Here is a 22502-nt window from a genome sequence, read left to right as displayed (position 1 = left end):
TCCTCCCTCCCCTGACAGCTCTCAGGTGCAAGTTTCTGCTAGGCTCCTGTTTCACCAGATTCAAAGCCTCTATTCATATACCCTCGCCTTAGAAACAACTTCTATCCTTCTCTTAGCAATGGAACCAGACTCAGGTGATAGAACCTCATCTCCTAAAACCCCATTCTCATCCTATGTCACTCTCTATTCACCCTATAGCATGGGGCACTGCTAATCCTTCCATAGCCTATCATCACTCCCCTGTCCTTGTCTCTCTGAAAAGACCCTTCGCACTACATAAGACAAGTATAATACTCCCTATCCACAAAAACATGGAGAGGCCTGCCTCCTGCCCCAATTCACCAACTCCTTCAGGCAGGACTCCTGCCCACACATTCCCCACATAACACACCTATCCTTGGGGTATAAAACAAAATCAATGGCAGCAACAAAACAAAACACAAACAACAACAAAAACTAATGGGCTCTTCTGCTGCTCCAAGACTTTAGAAAAATCAACAAAGGCTGGGTGGTGGTGGCATACACCTTTAATCCCATCGGTCCAGTTGGGAGGCAGAGTCAGGCAGATCTCTGTGAGTTCAAGGCTAGCCTGGTCTACAGAGAGAGAACCAGGACAGGCACCAAAACTACACAGAGAAATCCTGTCTTGAAAAACCAAAGAAAGGAAGAAAGAAAAGAAAAGAAAGAAAGAAAGAAAGAAAGAAAGAAAGAAAGAAAGAAAGAAAGAAAGAAAGAAAGAAAGAAAGAAAGAAAGAAGGAAAGAAAGAAAAATCAACAAAGGTATAGTCCCTACCTTCCCAGGACTCTCCAACCCCTATACTCTCCTTTCATCCATCCCTCCTAGCATGGCCTAGTTTTCAATTTTTTACTTAAGAGACACAGTTTCACTCTACTCCTACACCCATCTCCACTCCTCTGTTCACTTTCACCTGCAAAGACATCAATATTCTAAATTCCCAACCACCTACTTAGACAGTCCTACCCCAGGGCTTCCAGGACATCCCCTGCTTCTTTGGTCAAGGCCTGCAAAACAACCTAGCTTCCCTAGACCTCGATCCTAGTTTTCCCCTGCAATATGTGATGACCTTATCCTCTGCAGCTCAACCCACCAGGACAAACTCTGCCAGACCACAGCGCTCCCCAGTGCTCTGAGTTCCTGGGGCTATCAGGTGTCCAGAGAGAAGGCACAGGTCTGTGCCCTGACTCTTCACTACCTAGGCTGCTTTCTCCCCTCTAGGAACCATTCTATCCCCACTTCTTGGACTCAGGGGCTGGTAGTATACCCTTTACCCAAGACAAAGAGAGACCTTGTGGCTTCGATGAGCCTTTTAAACTTTTTCCATATCTGGATGCCTAATTTCTCATGCATAGCAAGTCCCTCTATGAGGTCACTAAGGGTCCTATAGAGAAATCTCTCTTGTCTCCACAGTCTCACCAGAGCTCCACAGATCAGCTTTGATCCTCCCTTTCCTGGGCCTCTATCCTAAGCTTCTGGACACCCTCTGACCCTCCTTTATTTTCCTTCAATCCAATCAGGGACAAGAGCTAACAGTTCTTTGTCAAAAGGCAGAAGATACTTATTCTTCTGTACCTTATTTGCCAAAGCAGCTGGATATGGTCACAAAAGGCTGGCCCCCATGCTTCCAAAGCTTGGCTGCCACTGCACTCCTGATTCCACAAGCTAACAAAATTTTGCTCTACAGCCCATTCATGTATTCAATTCACACTCACTCAGGGATCTCCTATATCATCTCTGTACCCTGGTCCTCCACACCTTTCTTCTGACCCCAACCTCACCTTGGAATCTTCCCCTACACTCAACCCAGTAACCCTTTTACCTGTTACCTCTTCAGCCACTGACACATATAACCCCTCTCAGCCCTCCCCTAAGATCCTCTATCTCACCATGAATCCCTTCTCACATACTCTCGATTATCCTTCCCCGCCGACTACGGACTGGTTCATAGATGGCAGATTCAAGAACAACAACAAAATCCCCCTACGCAGGTGCATATGCCAATGACACCCCCACTCCCCATGTCACACAACTCTCATTAAGGCCAAGTCCCTTCCTGCCCATACCACTTCTCCACAGGCAGAACTGACAGCTCTAACAAGGGCCCTCACCCTAGCCAAAAAATAAACAGGCTAACATTTATGCTGACTCCAAGTATGCCTATAACATTATCCACTCCAACATCCTAATCTGAAGACAGGGGATTACTAACACAAAGAGGAACGCCCATTGCCAATGCCATTCAGAAACTCCCAGAGGCAGCATTGCTACCCACTGCAGACTCAATAGCACACTCTAGGGGACACTAAAAGGATAGACAATACAGCTCTCTGGATACTAATATGGTGGCCATGGAAGCTGGATCTCAAGAGGTAGAAAAGACCAGAAAACCAGCCCCCAAACCTGTATAACAAGAACACATATATTAAGCTCCAAACTCATTCCCCTTCTTCACACACTAAATTTTTACCTACTGATGCTCCCTATTCCACCCAGACTCTGCTCCCACTCCTCAAACAATACTTCCCAGTCCTGCAACAGCTAAGGCTTCAGTAGCTCCCCCAGATCTGTCATATCTGCATGTGTACTAACCTCCAGTCTAATGTCAGGCCACCATCCTTCCTCACTCACCAGATGATAGGGCTTCTACTGCCTCAGACAGGCAAATTGACGTCACACATAGTAAGGCCCCAGTATAGACGTACAAAATCTCCTGGTTCTGGCACTGTCTCAAATTGGGTAGAGGCTGTTCCTACCTCCAACAAAAGAGCATCCACTATCACCCAACTCCTCTTGGAAATTATTCCCCACTTTGGCCCCCCAGCTTCCATCCAGTCTGACAACAGTCCAAAATTCACTTTACTACCACCCAACACCTTTCTTCTTTTCTTATCACACCCTGGAAGTTTCACCTGCCTTACTACCCACAGTCCTCTTGGAAAGGTGGAATGAACCATCTTAAGAAAACGCTGACCAAACTCTCTAGGGAGTTTGGGTAAAGCTTTGTCTTCTAGTTCTTTTGAGATTATGACCCTTGGCCCCAAGTCTACATACCTCAGCCCCTTTGGGGTCACATATCATAGACCAATTCTCCCTCTGCACAAATATCCAGCAGACTCTCCTTTGCCCCTGCAGATACCATCTCACCTCCTGCCCTGTTTTCAGGCAGCAGCTATGGGAAATAACTCACTCCCTCTCCCCTGCCCCTTTCTCCTCTGAGGAAGGAGACACAAACCTCCAGATAAGAGACATGGTTTAACTGGCAGAGGCCCAGTGCCCCACCCTGAGCCCCAAATATGCAGAACCCCACAAAATTATTCTCCTGAACCCCACAGCGGCTAACCTCAAAAAGTTGCCACCCTAGCTATCTTCAAAGATCTGCCTACTTACACAGGGCAGGCCTAACAGGACCCATGACACTAAACCTCACGTAAGCTCCCTCCCAGCCCAGAACAGCCAGATGGCATTGATGCCAATGCTTACTTTCTTCCCCTCCTTCCTGAAGGACTTCCAGAGTGATGTTTGGTTGATGCCAGGGCCTCAGGCACCCTTGAGGAGTCCTAGGGAACTTTATTCAGTACACCCCAGACTGAATCCAGCTTTCTTCCTCTCTCTGCCTCTATCACCCCCACCCACAGTGAATGTACTGCAACACCTAGATCAGATCGTATTTAGCAATTTTACTGCCTTTCTTCTCTTGGTGGGCTTGCTGTCTAAGCCCCTGAGGACTGGGGTTGGGGAGAGAAGCTCCTGCTGGCTCCCTTTTACCTGACTTAGAACATCAGGGGTTGTCGGGTGCCGTCCCTTCTTCAGAGCCCCTTCTCAATTAATTTTTCAGAAATTTGTTAGGGGGAGAGGAAAAGGGGGTGTTAGGGTATTTTGACTTCAAAGTTATCTCAGTTCCTCAAGAATTTTTCAGAATCCCCTCTTGGTTAAAATGCTTCTTCCCTTATTTTCAGTCCCAATTCTGATCCTACCCCCCAAAAAATCATGGCTCAAACTTTAATGGGAAGTTACCTTGTTCTGGAATCTCAGGCAGCAAAACTCCTGGGATTGGGGAGGAAACTATGACTTTTCTATAGTCCTTCATAAGACAACGTGTATGGAGGAAGGCCCCTATTTAGTGTATTTCGCATGGAACTATGACTTCTTGGCAACTACATAGAACCTAATTGTGCCGATCTCAGGATCTTGTCATGATTCCTCATCAATAGAAAAGCAACATTGTAGCTATGGAGAGTGGGCTTCTGGGTCCTGCCACTGGCATTTGGGGACACTTGCCTACCACAGTCCTTTCTGCAGCACCAATCTTGTGACAATTTTGCCTCCCACTGGTGCATGGTTGGGACCCCTACCTCCAATGATTATATCGCATCGGTAGCCAGAATCCCCTGGATATCCATCAAGACACAGACCAGAATAAAGCAAGGAATGGTATAGATAGTCAAATTTTAAAACAATAAAAACTGGGGAAAGTAAAATTCTGGCCTCAAATGGTTAGCTAATGGCAAGGGCCTCCCTCCAAAAGCCACTCTCTATCTGTAGGTGAAGGCTGTAGACATTTCTGTTCCTATCCATACCTTAGACCCATGGGGAGTTTTGATCCCTCTCCTCAATGATAAAAATCCTCCCTCAGGGATCTGGATGCAGAGATCCATGGCTAGGCCCCGGGTGGAGCACCGGGAGTCTAATTAGCGAGAAAGAGGAGGGTTTATATGAGCGAGAATTGTTGAAACCAAGGTTGGATAAAGCACAGGGACAAATAGCCAAACGAGTGGAAACACATGAACTATGAACCAAAGGCTGAGGGGCCCCCAACTGGATCAGGCCCTCTGAATAGGTGAGACAGTTGATTGGCTTGATCTGTTTGGGAGGCAACTAGGCAGTGGTACCAGGTCCTGGGCTCATTGCATGGGTTAGCTGTTTGAAACCTGGAGCTTATGCAGGGACACTTGGCTCAGTCTGGGAGGAGGGGACTGGACCTGCCTGGACTGAGTGTACCAAGTCCTCGGGGGAGGCTTTGCCCTGGAGGAAGTGGGAATGGGGGGGCTGGGGGGAGGGGAGGGGGGCAGAAGAGGGGAGAATAAGGGAATCTGTGGCTGATATATAGAACTGAATGGTATTGTAAAATAAAAGAAAAAAAGAAAAAAAATCCTCCCTCAGAAAAACCAAGCCAGCCAGAATGGGAGAAAATTTATGCCAACTATATATCTTATAGAGGATTAACATCCAGAACATACAAAAAATACTAAAAACCATGAAAACAAACAATATAATAAAAATGGGTTGCACAATTGAACAGTTTTCAAAAGAAGAAATATAAATGGCTAGTAAATTTAAAAAAAAATAGTCACCACAATTAGCCATTAGGAAAATGCAGATTTAAACTACTTGATATTCCATCTAACCCATCTCAGAAAGGCTATTACCAAGAAAACAAATAACAACAAATGTAGGCATGGATGTGGGCAAGGAGAGCACTAGGTATAACCATTATGCAAATCAAGTAGAGGTTTCTCAAAAAGATAAAAAATATAATTACCACATGATCCTTCTATATCAATCCTGGGCACATTCCCAAGTACTCCATATCTTCCTGCACACATTGCTTCCCTATTCATAGTAGCTAGAAAATGGAATCAGCCTGGATGCCTATTAACTGATGAATGGATAATGAATATGTAGTATTTATACATAATGGAATTTTATTCAGCTGTAAAGAAGTATAAAATTATGAAATTTACTGGAAATGGATAGAATTGCAAGGCATACTAGTGAGTTCATCCAGGCCCAGAAAGATAAATGTTCCGTGTTATCCTTCATATGTGAACCCTAGCTTTAATTTATTTTAGATTTGTGTGTTTAATTTGGATTGTCTGTAGAGGTCAAAGGGCTAGAAAAGGCCCATGAGATGGCGTGTTATTAGAGGTTACATGATACCCCCACCACTGGTCTCCATATTCCCGACTACAACTTCGGAAGAAGACTTAGGCTTTACTGGACCACCAGGTTAGATCTAGGCCTCAAGGTAAGATGCCACCCACCACTTGCCTACACTCCTTTAAGCCTGCCTAAGAATCCAAGACTGCACCCCCTACCCTGGGCTCCATACCCCAGCCCACAGCCCCAGAAGCTTTACTGGAGGCCAGGCTGGTCCTAGGGACCCCAGGTAAGATGCCCCCCACTACCCACTAACACTCCTTAAATCCTGCCCAACAACCTCTGACTGCAACCCCTCCCCTGTGGTCCATAATCCTGTCTACAACTTTGGAAGAAGATTTCAACTTTACCAGAGGCCAGGTTGAATCTAGGGACCCATGGCCCCCAAAATCCCAGAGACACACTACTGGACCTGAAGACTTGCTAGTTATCAGAACCCTTGGCCACTTAGGCCAGAAGACCAGACAGGAAACAGAAACCAAGGAACAAAACACCCATCCAACAAAGTCAAACGCAGGAATCAACACCTAGACCTATAAGCATCCCAAATCTAGATGCCTAAATGCCAGTGTGAGAACACAATCAATAACAGAAAAGGCAGCTATCCTACAGCTATCCTACAATAGCAAGACCTGAACAATCCAACACAGCTGAAGCACAAGAAAACAGCCTTAAAAATAACTTTACAAAGATGATAAAAGGACCTTAAAGATGAAAAAAAACAAAAACCTGTGGGAGCCCATTCTCGGGTTCCTCGTGGCTTTACCCAGCAGGTCCAAATAGAGGATGATCAGGACCACGGGCCTGAGTGCAGGTGTTTGAGATGGTCTGCACTTGGCTGTGCTGGGGGAGGAGGTATTTTGTTCCACCCCTTGGCGTCTCTATAAAAACCCTGGGGCAGAGACAGTCGGGGCCCTCTCGAGGCTATCCTTTATTTTCTATCTGTTTATCTCCACAAGATTCTCTGCAATAAATCCTTCTATCTAATATTTCCTGCTGCTTGCACTCAAGAAAACTCTGGGGAACTGTGGGGGTAGTGGGTAAACACTCCACAAAAACCCTTAAAGAAATTAAGGAAAAGACCAACAAAACTTGGAAGAAATCAATAAATCCCTTAAAATAATGCCAAGAGAGCAAAGAAAAAAACAAACAGGTGAAGAAAATGGTTCAAGACCTGAAAACGGAAATAGAAGCAATAATGAAAACACAAACTGAGGGAATTCTGGAAATAGAAAATCTGGGTAAGTGAAAAGGAACTACAGATGCAAGCATTACTGACAGAATATAAGATATGGAAGAGAGAATCTCAGGCATTGAAGACATGATAGGGGAAACAATCAGCAGTCAAAAAAATGTTAAAACCAAAAATTCCTAACACAAAACATCCAGGAGATCTGGGACACTATGAGAAAAAAATAAACTAAGAATAATTGGACTAGAAGAAAGAGAATCCCAGCTCAAAGGCCCAGAAAATACACAACAAAATCATAGAAGAAAAATTTCCAAACCTAAAGAAGGAGATGCCTATAAAGGTACAAGAAGCTTACAGAACACCAAATAGACTGGATCAGAAAAAACGTCCCCTCACCACATAATAATAAAAATACTAAACATACAGAATAAAGAAAGAATATTAGAATATTAAGAGCTGCAAAGGAAAAGGGCCATGTAACATATAAAGGTAGACCCATCAGAATAACACCTGACTTCTCAATGGAGACTCTAAAAGCCAGAAGAAGGAAAAATCCAACCAAAGAAGTTAGCTACATCCATGAAAACAAAAGCAACAGAAAATCTCACACCAGTAAAACCCAAAGAAAAGAAACACACACACACACACACACACACACACACACACACACACACACACACTACCACCACCACCACCACCATCAAAATAACAGGAATTAGCAATAACTGGTCATTAATATCTCTCAATATCAATGGACTCAATTTGACAATAAAAAGACACAAGCTAAGATAATTGATTAAAAAAAAAAACAGGATTCATCCTTCTGCTGCATACAAGAAACACACTTCAACTTCAAAGACATATATTACCTCAGAGTAAAGGGTTGGAAAAAGAGTTCCCAATCAAACAGACCTAAGAAACAAGATAGTGTAGCTATTCTAATATCTAACAAAATAGACTTCAAACCAAAATTAATCAAAAGAGATAGAAAGGGACTCATCAAAGGAAAAATTCACCAAGATGATGTCTCAATTCTGAACTTCTATGCCTCAAATGCATGAGAACACACATTTGTAAAAGAAACATGACTAAAGCTTAAATCACACATAGAATCCCACACAATAATAGTTGGAAACTTTAACACCCCACTCTCACCATTGGACAGGCTATCTATACAGAAACTCAACAGAGAAATAATGGAACAAACAGATGTTATAAATCAAATGGACCTAACAGATATCTACAGAACATTTCATCCAAACACAACAGAATATACTTTCTTCTCAGCACCTCATTGAACCTTCTCCCAAATTGACTATATATATATATATATATATATATATATATATATATATTCAGTCACAAAGCAAGTCTTAACAGATAAAAAAAAAAAATGGAAGTAACAACCTGTATCTTATCAGATCACCATGGATTGACACTGGAGTTCAACAACAGAAACTACAGAAAGCATGGAAACTGAACAACTCTCAAAACTGAATTACCATTGCATCAAGGAAGAAATAAAGAAATTGAAGACTTGCTAGAATTCAATGAAAACCAACGCACAACATACCCAATGTTACGGGACACTATGAAAGTGGTACTAAGTGGAACGTTCAAAGCACTAAGTGCCTACATAAAGGTGTGGAGAAATCTCACACTAGCTACTTAACAGTACATCTGAAAGCTCTCAAACAACAGGAATCAAACACACCCAAGAGGAGTAGATAGCAGGAAATAATCAAAGTGAGGGCTGAAATCAATAAAATAGAAACAAAGAGAACAATGCAAAGAATCAGTGAAGCAAAGAGTTGGTTCTTTGAGAAAATCAACAAAATAGATAAACGCTTATCAGAACTAACTAACAGGCAGAGAGAGAATATCCAAATCAACAAAATCAGAAAGAAAAAGGGGGCATAATCACAGACACTGAGGAAAACCATAGGTCATACTTCAATAACTTGTACTCCACAAAATTGGAAAATCTAAAAGAAATGGATAAATTTCTTGATATATACCACTTACTAAAATTAAATCAAGATCAAATAAACAATTTAAATAGACCTATAACCCCTAAGGAAGTAGAAGCAGTCATTAAAAGTCTCCCAACCAAAAAAACTCAGGACCAGACAGTTTTAATGCAGAATTCTACCAGACTTTCAAAGAAGAATAATACTCTTCAAATTATTCCACAAAATAGAAACAGAAGAAACATTGTCAAATTCATTTTATGAGGCCACAATCACCCTGATACTCAAACCAAGCAATGACTCAAAAAGGAAAAAGAATTACAGACCAATTTCCCTCATAAACATTGATGCAAAAATACTCAATAAAATACTGGCAAACTGAATCTAAGAACACATAAAAAATTATCCATCATGACCAAGTATGCTTCATAGGCTTCATCCTAGAGATGCAGGGATGGTTCAACATATGAAAATCTGCCAATGCAGTCCACCATATAAACAAACTGAAAGAAAAAACCATGATCATCTCATTAGATGCTGACAAAGCGTTTGACAAAATCCAACACCCCTTCACGATAAGAGTCTTGGAGAGATAAGGGATATACTTAAACATTATAAAGGCAATATACAGCAAGCAAACAGTCAACATGAAATTAAATGGAGTGAAACTCAAAGCAATTCTACTAAAATCAGGAACAAGACAAGGTTGTCCATTCTCTCCATATCTATTCAACATAGTACTTGAAGTTCTAATTAGAATAATAAGACAACTAAAGGATATCAAAGTGATGCAAATTAGAAAGGAAGAAGTTAAAGTATTGCTATTTGCAGATGACATGATAGTATTCCTAAGCGACCCCAAAAACTCTTCCAGGGAACGCCTACAGCTGATAGACACCTTTAGTGAACTGGCTGGATACAAGATTAAGTTTAAAAAAAATAAATAGCCCTCTTATATACAAACAATAAACAGACTGAGAAAAAAATCAGGGAAATAACACCTTTACATTAGCAACAAAAAATATAAAATATCTTGGTGTAACTCTAACCAAGCAAGTGAAAGACCTGTAGGACAAGAATTTCAAGTCTTTGAGGAAAGAAATTGAAGAAGATATAAATAGATGGAAAAATCTCCTATACTCATGGATTGCTAGGATTAACATAGTAAAAATGGCAATCTTACCAAAAACAATCTACAGATTCAATGCAATGCCATAAAAATTGCAACACAATTCTTTACAGACTTTGAAAGAACAACATTCAACTTCACATAGAAAAACAAAAAACCTAGGACAGCTAAAACAATCCTGCACAATGAAAGAACTTCTGGAGGTACCATCATCCCTGATTTCAAGCTCTACTTCAGAGCTATAGTAATAAAAACAGCATTGTATTAGCATAAAAACAGAGAGGTGGATCAATGGAATTGAATCAAAGACCCAGACATAAATTCACACACCTATGGACATCTGATTTTTGAAAGAAGCCAAAATTATACAACGAAAAAAAGAAAGCCTCTTCAACAAATGGTGCTGGTCTAATAGGATGTTGGCATATAGAAGAATGCAAATAGACCCATATCTATCACCCTGCTCAAGTTCAAGTGGATCAAAGGTGTCAATATAAATCCAATTACACTGAATCTGATAGAAGAGAAAGTGGGAAATATCCTTGAACAAATTGGTGCATGAGACAACTTCCTGAATATAATGCCAATAGCACAGACACTAAGATCAACAATTAATAAATGGGACCTTATGAAACTGAAAAGCTTCTGTAAGGCAAAGGACACAATCAATAGGACAAAACGACAGGCTACAGATGGGAAAATATCTTCACCAACCCCACATCCAACAGAAGGCTGATTTCAAAAATATATAAAGAACTCAAGAAACTAGACATTAATAAACTAAATAATTGAATTAAAAAATGGGATAAACAGAGAACTCTCAACAGAGGAATCTCTAATGGCCTAGAAACACTTAAAGAAATGCTCAACATCCTTAGCCACCAGGGAAATGCAAATCAAAACAACTCTGAGATTCCATCTTACACCTAACAGAATGGCTAAGATCAAAATCACAAATGACAGCTTATGCTCATGAGGATGTGGAGCAAGGGGAACACTCCCTCTGTCGCATGTGGGGAGTGTCTACTTGCACAGCCACTTTGGAAATCAATATGGCAGTTTTTCCAGAAAACTGGGAAGAAGAGTACTGTAAGAGATGACTAGAAAGGAGGGCATTTCGGGGTCAAGTAGAAACCTGGTGCAAGGAAAACTCCCAGGAATCTACAAGGATGACCCCAGCTAAGCCTCCTAGCAATAATAGATATGTAGCCTGAATTGGCCATCTCCTGTGACCAGGTAAGACTTCCAGTGGAGGGATTGGGACACCAGCCCAGCCACAAAACCTTCAACCTGCAGTCTGTCCTGCCTATGGGATGTGCTAGAGTTAGGATGGTGCAGATTGTGGGAGTGGCCAACCAGTGAGTGGTCCAGCCTGAGACCCATGCCACAAGAGGTACCCCACTCCTGACACTGCCTGGAATGGCAGGACCCAGAGGCTGGATAGCCCAGAGACCTAGGAAAGAACCATACATGATTGGAGAAAAAATATGAATATAACAATGCCTAATGATATTCTGCTATACTCATAGATTGGTGCCTAGCCCAGTTGTCATCAGAGAGGCTTCATCCAGCTACTGATGGAAAAAGATGCAGAAACTCACAATGAACCATTATGCTGAGCTCAAGGAATCCTGCTGAAGAGAGGGAGGAAGGACTGTATGAGCTAGAGATGTCAAGGACATCACAAGAAAACCCACAGAATCAACTAACCTGAGCTCATAGGAGCTTACAGAGTCTGAACTAACATCCAAGGAGCCTGCATAGGACAGACCTAGGCCCTCCACATATATGTGACAGCTGTGTAGCTTGGTCTACTTGTGGGACTCCCAGCATTGGGGGCAGGAGCTGTCCCTAATGCTTTGGCTGGCTTTTGGGACCCTACTCCTCATCCTGGGTCGCACTGCCTAGCCTTAACACATGGAGAGGAGCTTAGTCCTACTGCAACTTGATATGCCATGCTTTGTTGATATCCATGGGAGGTCTGTCCCTTTCTGATCAGATATAGAGGAGGAGTGGATTGGGAGGGTGCAAAAGGGAGGTGGTTGGAAAAACTGGGAGAGGAAGGAGGGGAAACTTTGGTTGGGGTAAAATAAATGAAGTAAATTTAATTAGTAAAAATAAAATAAATCATTTAAATGTCAAAAAAGAAGTGACATGATAGTAGAACACACATGATATGAAAGTTGAGGGGAGTAATATTGAAGAGTTAAAGGTTTAAATGGAGATTGGGATGGCAGGATAAGGGAGATTTAGGAAGTAGGGCTGGGTTAACTAAACTAAGGATATATGAAAGCCTCTTATGAAAATATACTACTGTGAAAACTAATTAAAAATATAATGAAATGAAGGAGTTTGGAACACATGCACCCTGTGTTGATGGATAGTGCTTGCCCCAGAAGTCATAAATTATTAAATTAAAATCCCAGTGCCAGCTAAGGGATGCACATCTATGAGTTATTGTTCAGAGAGACTCCAGAGCTATCCATACCAATATAGGTTTTGCCTTGTTCTTGGTTACCTACCATAAAGAGATGTTGAGACCTTATTGCTTAAGATACAGCATATTTCAGTTATAGGGCATAGAGAAATAATACTGAATTGATCTGAAAACTTCCTCTCTGCTACTTAACTTTCATAGTGCTAGAAGATGATATGCAGACCACCTGGACGATGATATGCATACTAGAAAAGAGTCATCAATGCTATTACTCACTGGTAAACCCTGAGTACTGCATTATCAACCTTCCAGTTAATATGTGCCCACTAGTGCAATAGTGGCATGACTGTTATCAGAATAACAAACTACTTTCTGATTGAATTTGAGGTCTGAGATATAGATGAGAACTCATACTTACTACTATAAACCTAGTCAAATAGTCATGGGTGAGGAAGTCATAGCCCCTAAGGGAGGACCTAATACTGTTGGTTTGCTAAATGGATATGTTGTCAAAATGACTTCTAAAAATTTATGGTTGCCGGGCGGTGGTGGCGCATGCCTTTAATCCCAGCACTTGGGAGGCAGAGCCAGGCGGATGGATCTCTGTGAGTTCGAGGCTAGCCTGGGCTACCAAGTGAGTTCCAGGAAAGGCTCAAAGCTACACAGAGAAACCCTGTCTCGAAAAACCAAAAAAAAAATGGTTATAACAATAGATTAGTGTTGTTCTTTACCTTAGTCAGAGAAGCTTCTTTCTGCCATGGATAGCAGTTCATGCAGTGACTCACAACTGGTCAAAGTTCTAAGAGTAAGTGACTGCAAAATGCTCAGCGCTAATGGGAACATCTATTTCAAACCTCTTAAGGCTCAGGGAATATTGCAGAAGAGAATGTGAAACAAATAGAAGAGCCAGAGGATGGAGAGGAGTGCTTTGAATTGTCATCTTCTGGACATGACACGGCCAGTACACCCAGGGACTTATGGCAGCTGCACACAACCTGCACGAAATGGAGCTGCCACAGTCAAAATTCCAACAGGCAAGACTAACTGGACTAATTGGGTTACAACAGAGAGAGGACATGAAGTTGGGAGAGGATATGCTGGGAAATGTCTAGTGGGACTAGGAGAGGAAAGTAGAAAAACCTATGTATGAAATCAACAAAGATTAAATAAAGGACAACCAAGCCATAAAAATAAGGGCTGGAAATGTAGTTCAATGGTGACATATTTACCTACTTTATATGAAACTTTAGGTCCAATCGCAGTACCACCAAAAAAGAAAAAAAAAAGAGAATTTGAGAGTTCAAGTACTCTTCTGCTATGGCAGATATTACTTGATACACTGTGGGAAAGCTGTAGAGATGGGACTGAGAAAATGGCTCTTGGTATAGAAGATGTTTAATTCCTTTCCTAGCAAATGACATAACTATTTCAATACACATCACCTCAGAATAAGGCAAGAGAAAAAACAACTTCCTGCAGTTTCATATATATATATATATAAGTGGTTGGTGCTTGCATTTACGGAAAATCTTGATATTATGACTAGAAATGTCTTCTTTTGGTAGACAATAAGGTTCAGGAAAGATTTCAATGTGTCCTGCAAGTTGTTTTTGTTTTCAAATTTAGACTGTAAAGAGCTGCCTTTCACCATTAAAGCAAAAGGGAATAATATGAGATTGGAACTAATAAGTATTTCTTCTATCTTCCTATTAGTTGCTCTGGCTCTGAGTTGTTGAGGCCTGCCTGGGGAGGAGAATCAGGGGCCCTTCTTGAACTGGGTGCCACTCTCCAGGATCATCCTTTTATAGACTCACTCACCAGTTCACACCTAGCTCAATCCCTCTTCCTCTAAGGAGAAAACCTCTAAAGACAGACCGACATGGGGTAAGTTAGATCCTGAAACAGAAGGTTGGAAGACAACCTTCTTGACTATACATAGGGTGCCTCAGCAATAAGATGGGAAATAAGCCATTCTAGTAACCATTGCCTTTTTATTAAATTTTTTAAACAAATACGACAGTTTCTTTTCTTTCATAAAAGCAATTTAAAACATTTAAGTATTCACAACACTATCAGTTTAGGAAAATACAAACAGGAAAACTATTAAATGACGAGTTATAAAAGGAAAACTTCGAGCATAAGATAAATGCATGAGTGCAGCCTATGTGTATATGTGTCCTGACAGCTGCCGTCAGAGGTCCTCAGCTCAATAACGCGCCCTTGAAAATCTCCTCTAAATGGTCCTTGTCCAAAGGAGGTATATTGGAGACTTCAAAGAAGACCCTGCAAAAGGAAATGTAGTCTGCTTAGAGAAAAATAAGCCAAAGCAAAACAGCTTCCACAGAGGAAATAGCACATCAGAGCCCCCTGGGTTCCTAGCTGGCTTTAACTGTAGAATAGCAAGGAAGGTGTAAAGTTTCTGCATCCTCCTTTTTTAAGTGAGGCTTTTCTAGGCCCACTATTTTAAAGATTTTCATGAATGAGCACAAATTAAACTTGAACTGTAGTGTGGTGCTTACTCTTCAGAATACTTCTCATATACATTCTTGAGGCAACTACGGGGTCTGAAAAGCAGCGATTCGTTTAGCTTCCTGACCAAGGTGTGAAGCTCAGCAGCTTTATAATCAGTGTAGTGTTCCAGTAAAGGAATCTGAAACCAGAAGAATGAACAGTAACTTCTATTATTTAAAGTATACCCTTACCTCCAACTAAGCTACTCAAGTCCAAACATCAGTGTATACATAATAAATAAATAAATCTTTAAAATGAAAGAATCAATTTGAAATACAAACTTCTAAGATGATTATGGCCAAGTATTATTATTTATATGTTAGCCCTAGTTATAGGTGTTCATGTAAGCTAAAATCCACCAAAGACCTAAGGAATAGTTTTCGAATTTTACTCCCAACACACCATCCTTATTTCTTTAGTACCATCACATGTTTTCAGTTACTACTTTGCCCACATTCAATATCTCCTCTCACAAGTTCTATGCGTCTTTCAAGACTGAGCTTTAAAATGGCCTCTTCTGGGGTATGGGTGGGATACTGAAACACATGATATGAAAGTAGCTAAGAGGATACTGACGGTAGAAAGCTTTAACTGAGGACAGAGTGGGGGTTGCAGAAAAGCAAATGTGAATGAGTTAACCAAAACAAATAATGTATGAAAGAGCCATATAGAAATCCACTATTTTGTGAGCTAACTTTAAAATATAATAATAAAAATGCTTGAACAGGGATATCCTGCATGAATGGATAATGCTGCTTCCAGAAGCCATAGGCTAGTGAGCAAAAAATGCCAGTGCTGGGTGTGGGAAATCCTCCCTATGAATTGTTGGTCAGGGAGGCCTCATATGCTTCCAAATCAACACAGGCTATTGCCATTGCTTTTGCTTTGCCCACAAAAATTAGACGGTAAGAGCCTACTGCTGAATAAAGAAACTGAGTTGCAACTGAACTACTAGCTTCCTTCCTGTCGGCTAGCTTTCCTAGTGCCATCAGGTGTACAGGTCAATCAGGAAGAAAAGTTATCAATAGACTCACTCACTATAGGACCCTGAATGCTACAATGATGATCTACCAGTCAAGATGTACCTACTGTCATATTAGTGCATGATTGTTATAGAGGTAAACAACTATTTTCCTACTAAATTCGAGGCTCCACAAGCCTCCACTATAACCCTGGTCAAAAGTCCATGGCTGGGGAGGTTAAAGGCCCTAGTGGGAAACTTGCTACTATTGTTTGCTAAATAAATGCAATGTCAAAATGCCTTCTAAACATTTATGTTTTGGCTTTCAACCTCTCCACCTAGACAGATCCTGCATATACTTCTCCAGGGTCTAATATACTGAATCTGCTTGACCTGCCCCTCCACACAACCTACCCAACTTTCCAGATCTAGCCTGGATCCAACATCCAGTGCCCCTGCTTAGTTTGTCCACTCCTGCCTGCTCCAAAACCAACCTCTAAGCTTTTACCAGGACCTGCCCTGACTGCCCTACAAACCACAGGCTCCTCGCATATTCATCCAACCTTTCCACCCAGCCAGATATACCCCTATCCTCCAGGCTTGAACCAGGATGCACATCCAACAAAACAGCCCAGTCCCCTCTGTCCATCTAACTTCATTCCACCTAAGCCATTTCCAACCTCTAGGCCAAACCCACCCCCATATCTTCCATTCTTCCCTAACCTGCTGTGTCTGTATCAGACATAGAACTAGCAAAAGAAATCCACATGACCATATCTCATAGCAAAAAATGCAAACAATATAAAAGACAAAGCCACTATTTCCCTCCAAAACTTACCAATCATATAGAAATGTTTGCTATTGAGAATTATGTGGAAGAACTCCAGGACACAGAGTTTAAAAGAACAAACCAGAGTTTAAAGATACTGATTTCATTGAGATGTTTCACCAAGTGATTGCCAAGAGAACAAAAACATAAAGCTGACAGAAATGACAAAGACAGTCCAAGATTTGAAAGTGGACTTCAACAAAGACATAGAAATACTGAACAAGGCTCAAGCTGAAATGAAGATGGAATTTAAAAAACCCAATAAACCAACTAGAAAACTCAAAGGAAAGCCTCAGAAATACAATGAACAAAGCAGAAAATAAAATATTAGGATTCTGAGATAAAGTTGAACATATAGACCAAATAAGCAAGGAATGTGAAAAAATATTTTGAAAACAAGAAAGGAAGATACAGTTAATGTGAAACAACATGAAAAATCAAACCTTTGAATTACAGGCATAGATAAAGGAGAATATCAAATCAATAGCATAGAACAGGTCTTCAACAATATCATAGTAGAAAACACGCCCAAACTGAGGAAATATATTCTCATAGAGATACAAGAAGCATACATAACACCAAAAAGACAACACCAGAAAAGAAAATCCTTACAGTATATCATAGCTAAACACGAAGTATAAAATACAAAGAATATTAAAAGCTGCAAGGAAAATAAAAACAAAATCTGAAGTTACATATAAAGGAAAACCCATGAGAATAACAGCTGACTTCTCTTTTTTTTTTTTTTTCTTTTTCGAGACAGGGTTTCTCTGTGTAGCTTTTGCGCCTTTCCTGGAGCCCACTTGGTAGCCCAGGCTGGCCTCGAACTCACAGAGATCCGCCTGGCTCTGCCTCCCGAGTGCTGGGATTAAAGGCGTGCGCCACCAACGCCTGGCAACAGCTGACTTCTCAAAGGAAATTTGTAAACCAGAAGAGCCTGGAGTAATACATTCCAATTCCAGAAAGACCATGACCAACCTTACTAATATACCCAGCAAAAATATCTGCTATAGTTGAAGGAAAAAGACAGACTTTCCAAGATATAAATACCTTAAAATTTTTATTTTCAACAAATCAAATGTAAAGAAAACATAGGAAGCAATACTTTGGGCTGAAGAGGGTAATTAGCATAGTCAAGAAACTAAGGAATCAAAGACAAACCCATAATCAGTAAGATACAAAGTACCATTTAGAACACAAACAATATCAAAATTCAGCAGCACAATGACCACAATTAGCTCACACACATTTAAAAAATAACTGTAAATATTAATAGCCTTGATTTTCCAATCAAAAGACACTGGCTTGCTGAATAGAACAAGAAACCAAAACCACTCATCTGTTGTTTTCAAGAAACACATCCTATCTTTAAAGATAATCACCACCTTAAAGATGGACAAAAGTAATCTACTCAACTTGGACCTTAAATCAAAGAAACATCAGTATCCTAACAGCTGAAAAAACAGATTCCATACTAAAAGCAATCAGAAGAGATAAAGAGGGATAATTCATTCTAATCAAGGGAACAGTTAACCATGAAGATATTACTATCCTAAAAACATATGCACCAAATTCTGAGGTGCACAATTTCATTTAAAACATTACTATTGGATTTAAAAATTCAGGTTAACTTAAACCTAATAATAATATGTGGCTTTAATATTCCACCTTTTTCAATAGAGTAGTCATCTGGACAAAAATTAAACAGAAAATCATTAGAAATAAATGACATCATACATCAAATACAGATATCTACAGAATATTCCACCCAAGCACAAAAGAATATCCATTCTACTTAGCAGCACACAGAAGCTCCTCTTTATGAAATAGGCCACAAAACAAGTCTTTAAAGCTTCAAAAAGACAGAAATCACTTCTTGTATCTTATCTGACCACAGTGGAATAAAACTGAAAATTTGCACAGCCCCAGCAGCTTTACCAGAGGCCAGAGTGGTCCTAAGGACTCCAGTAAGACACTGCCTACCACTCGCTAAACCCCTTTAAGCCTGTCCAACAATCCCAGACTGCACCGCCACCCAGGGCTCCATATCCTGGCTTTACCAAAGACCAGACAGGATCTAGGAACCCCAGGAAAAACACCACCCACCACCTTGACCAAAAGCTATCTCCAAATGGATCAAAGATCTAAATGTGGATCCTAGAACACAGAAACTTCTAGAAGAATACATAGGCAGCACCCTACATGATATAAGTGTGTAGGAAAGGACTTCCTGAATAGGACTCCATTTGCCCAAGAATTAAGGCCAACAATCGACAAGTGGGACTTCAAAAACCTAAAAAGCTCTGCACAGTTGAAGAAATAATCACCTGGAAGAAGAGGAAGCCCACAGAATGGGAGAGAATATTTGCCAGCTATACATTTAATGGAAGATTAATATCCAGAATATGTGAAGAAGTGAAAAAAACAGTCAAAAACAAATTACCCATTCAAAAAAATGCACTTAGGACCTGAATAGAGAGTTCTTAAAAGAAGAAAACATGGCTAAGATACACCTCAAAAAATGCTCAGCATCCCTAGTAATTAGGAAAATGCAAATAACACAACTCTGAGATTTCATCTTATCCCAGTTAGAACGCAAAAGATCAACAGAAACCTGAAATACTGAAACTGCTAGGAAAAAATAAATACAATTGTTCCAGGTTTGTACAACTCTGTGTGCTATTTTCTCAGGATTCAGAGATTTGCTCATCAAAAGTGTCTCAGAATTTCCAGATATAGAGGGCTTAGAAATGGCTCAGCAATGGTGTTGTTACTACAATGTCTCTAATTTGATTATGTATTACACATCAGTAAGAATTCAAAGTTCTCTAAAGTTGCTTTTCTCTGCAATATTTTATAAAATTGAGGAAAGTATCAAATATGAATTTTAATTATAGAAGGCTTTCTACTTCAGATGATAGTACTACACGCATGCCCTGTTAAACACACCGACAGATCCTTTCACTATTCTATAGTCTCTGGGTCAGTGTTTCTCAAACTCTAGTCCAACAAGATCCTTAAGAGGCCAGTTCTGCTAAGGAGACTGCAAGGGACAGGAATGGAATGGGGTAAAGGATAGGAAATGAGCCCACCATAGCCCCTATGACAACCAGAGTGACTTCACATTGGTCTGTTTTGCAATTTTGGCTTTTTTGGGAGGCTTTCTTTAAAACAAAAAGTGTTACAGTTTGTGTCTAAGAAAAACTAAATATGTGAAAGCAATCACTGTAGAAAACCTTGTCCACACAATTGTTAGAGAAGCTATAACTGCAGGAACAGCAGTTTTGCTACAAGAACTTCCCACAGTCCTAAATTTCACCCCATCTCTACCCATCATGAGTATTTACTCCAAGTAGTTTTGAGGAGTGTGTGTGCATTCATGCGTGCGCATGTATGTATGTATGTCTGTACCTGTGTATATACATACACAGGCCAGAGGAACATGTCGGGTTGTCTTGCTCTATCACTGTCCACCTTATTCTTTGAGACAGAGTTTCTCACTGAATCTAGAGCCAGGCTGGCAGCCATCAAGTTCTCAATGATTCTCTTGTGTTGATACCCACCCCACCACCACCCACAGACTAGGGTCACAATCAAAAATGGCCATGCGTAGCTTTTTACATGAGTGCTGGTGATTTGAACTTATAATATCATGCTCTTAGTGACTAAGCCACCCCATCCATTTACGCAATTGTTGAGATTCCTCATGTAGATGGCCAAGAGAAAGCAGGCTGCAGCTAGTTTTGAAGGCCTCTCTTGGACATATTCATATTCCTGCAGGCTCATCTCACAGATGAAGCGGGACAAGGTTAGTGTCTTCATGCTAGCATGGATACACTAAAGGAAATGAGAAGACTGGTTAACAATCAATTCAGAAAAGCAGTACCAGGCAGAAGAATCCCTTTCAAGTTATCTCATCCCTAGTCCACATGGTACTCTGCTTGAACAAAGTACTTCTGCTACCATGACCTCTTTTACAGACCCCTCCTGTAAGCCCCTTGAGGCATGCAAATAGCCAGGCCCCTCCCTTAAGGACCTCAACTGCCAGGTTCTACCCACAGAACACTCTTTACTGCCCTAATAGCCAGCCCCAGCCCCTACACTGGAGTAGAAAGCCTAAGCTCTGGACGTGAAAACCCACCAATACCCACCCTGGAAAGCTCCGCCTCCAATAAACACTCTATAAATCATGTGTTCTGTTCAGTTCTCTGCTGCTTCTAGCCTGATTAGAGGCAGCTACCCTCCTGGATTTTTTCCCTCCCAATAAATCTCTTGTGTGAGGTTTGTTGTGGGGTGTGACTTTGTGGTATTCCTTGGCCCCTGACTTTCCCTTCAGAGCTGTAACACTTTGAGGCAAACCTTCCCCCACTGGAGCAGAGCTGTAACACTTTCACTGGGGAAGCCTTCCCCTCAGAGCTGTAACACTTACACTGCCTTCAAAAATGTAGGCACTCTAGATTATGATACTGGCATTGGGATTTGCCATCTTTAGGACTCCTAATTACCAAGCATGTGCCCTTTGACTCTCTTTGCTGTAGTAATCATCCTTTGAAGGGTCAAAGTCTCCCAACTGTGATTCTGCACATAGTCCTACTCTAGGAGATGTTTCATGTTCCAAAACATTCTCTTCCTTCTTATGTTTGAAAATAAATTTTAACTTATACCACACATAAAATATATATATATATATATATATATATATATATATATATATATAAAACAATTGTAGGGTACAATGAATAATTGAAAGTGATCTCCCCCATAACCAATATTCAACTAAGGAAAAGAATATTGTGAACATTTCCCCAAAATATATGCAGCCTCTCCTGATCAAAGACTATTTTACTTTTCCCCCTACTTTGCTCTTATCCTAAAATCTTATAGGTATACCACAGAAATTTATAACTTGCCCCACCCCAGTATCTGATAAACAATCTTTAACCAAGAAGTCTGTCAGCCACTCTGGATATAGAAAAATTAATCCAGAAATCAAAATAACTAAGGCATATCTCCTCCCCGTTACCGAAGCATATCTACGCAGAAAATTATATGGAGTAGGAATATTGATGTCAAAGTTGAGGGTTTTCAGGATGTTCATTTCCAAGGAAACCATATCACGCAGCTGATAAAGATCTTCACAAATATAGAGGAACTCTGGCAGAGAAGGTGGATAGGATTCCTGTGGATAAAAAGGAGACACAGTCATTCATGTAGGCATCCTTTTTTTCTCTAATTATGATAAAAGAAGAAGGGGAGAGAAGTGAAGGAAGGTTGAATAGGAGTCCACCACATTTCCTGACATAGACTTTCAGGGCAGATCTGAGAGTCAGTTTTAGTTCATTTGAATTGATCAACAGAAAGAAAAAACAAAGTGAGAATAGGTGCCTGTCCCTAAACTGTATCAACATCAGGCATAGGATGGGGCTAAATGTTATGGTCCTTTACAATGCCAAAAGCAGCCTAACAGGACACAGCATCTGAGAGCAGGAGTGTGCCCTCCTGATGGGTGAGAATCAA

At 40.7% G+C, this 22502-nt stretch overlaps 1 protein-coding gene across 1 annotated transcript in view; it reads right to left on the bottom strand.

The window, feature by feature from the left end:
- Window positions 1–14885: 14885 nt before the first annotated feature.
- Ccnb3 (cyclin B3) overlaps window positions 14886–22502 on the bottom strand; it is a 47732-nt gene continuing 40115 nt past the window's right edge. Inside the window, exons 10-13 of the mRNA XM_028894024.2 lie at window positions 22009–22164; window positions 20673–20822; window positions 15204–15334; window positions 14886–14967 (exon numbers count right to left, since the gene is read on the bottom strand). Of these exons, the coding sequence (XP_028749857.1) occupies window positions 14886–14967; window positions 15204–15334; window positions 20673–20822; window positions 22009–22164 (519 nt within the window). The remainder of the gene's footprint in view (window positions 14968–15203; window positions 15335–20672; window positions 20823–22008; window positions 22165–22502) is intronic.

The sequence above is a fragment of the Peromyscus leucopus genome, chromosome X, assembly GCF_004664715.2.
Source record: "Peromyscus leucopus breed LL Stock chromosome X, UCI_PerLeu_2.1, whole genome shotgun sequence".
NCBI classification, from domain to species: domain Eukaryota; kingdom Metazoa; phylum Chordata; class Mammalia; order Rodentia; family Cricetidae; genus Peromyscus; species Peromyscus leucopus.
Note: the sequence above shows the minus strand (reverse complement) of the source record. Positions and strands in the feature narration are given on the sequence as shown.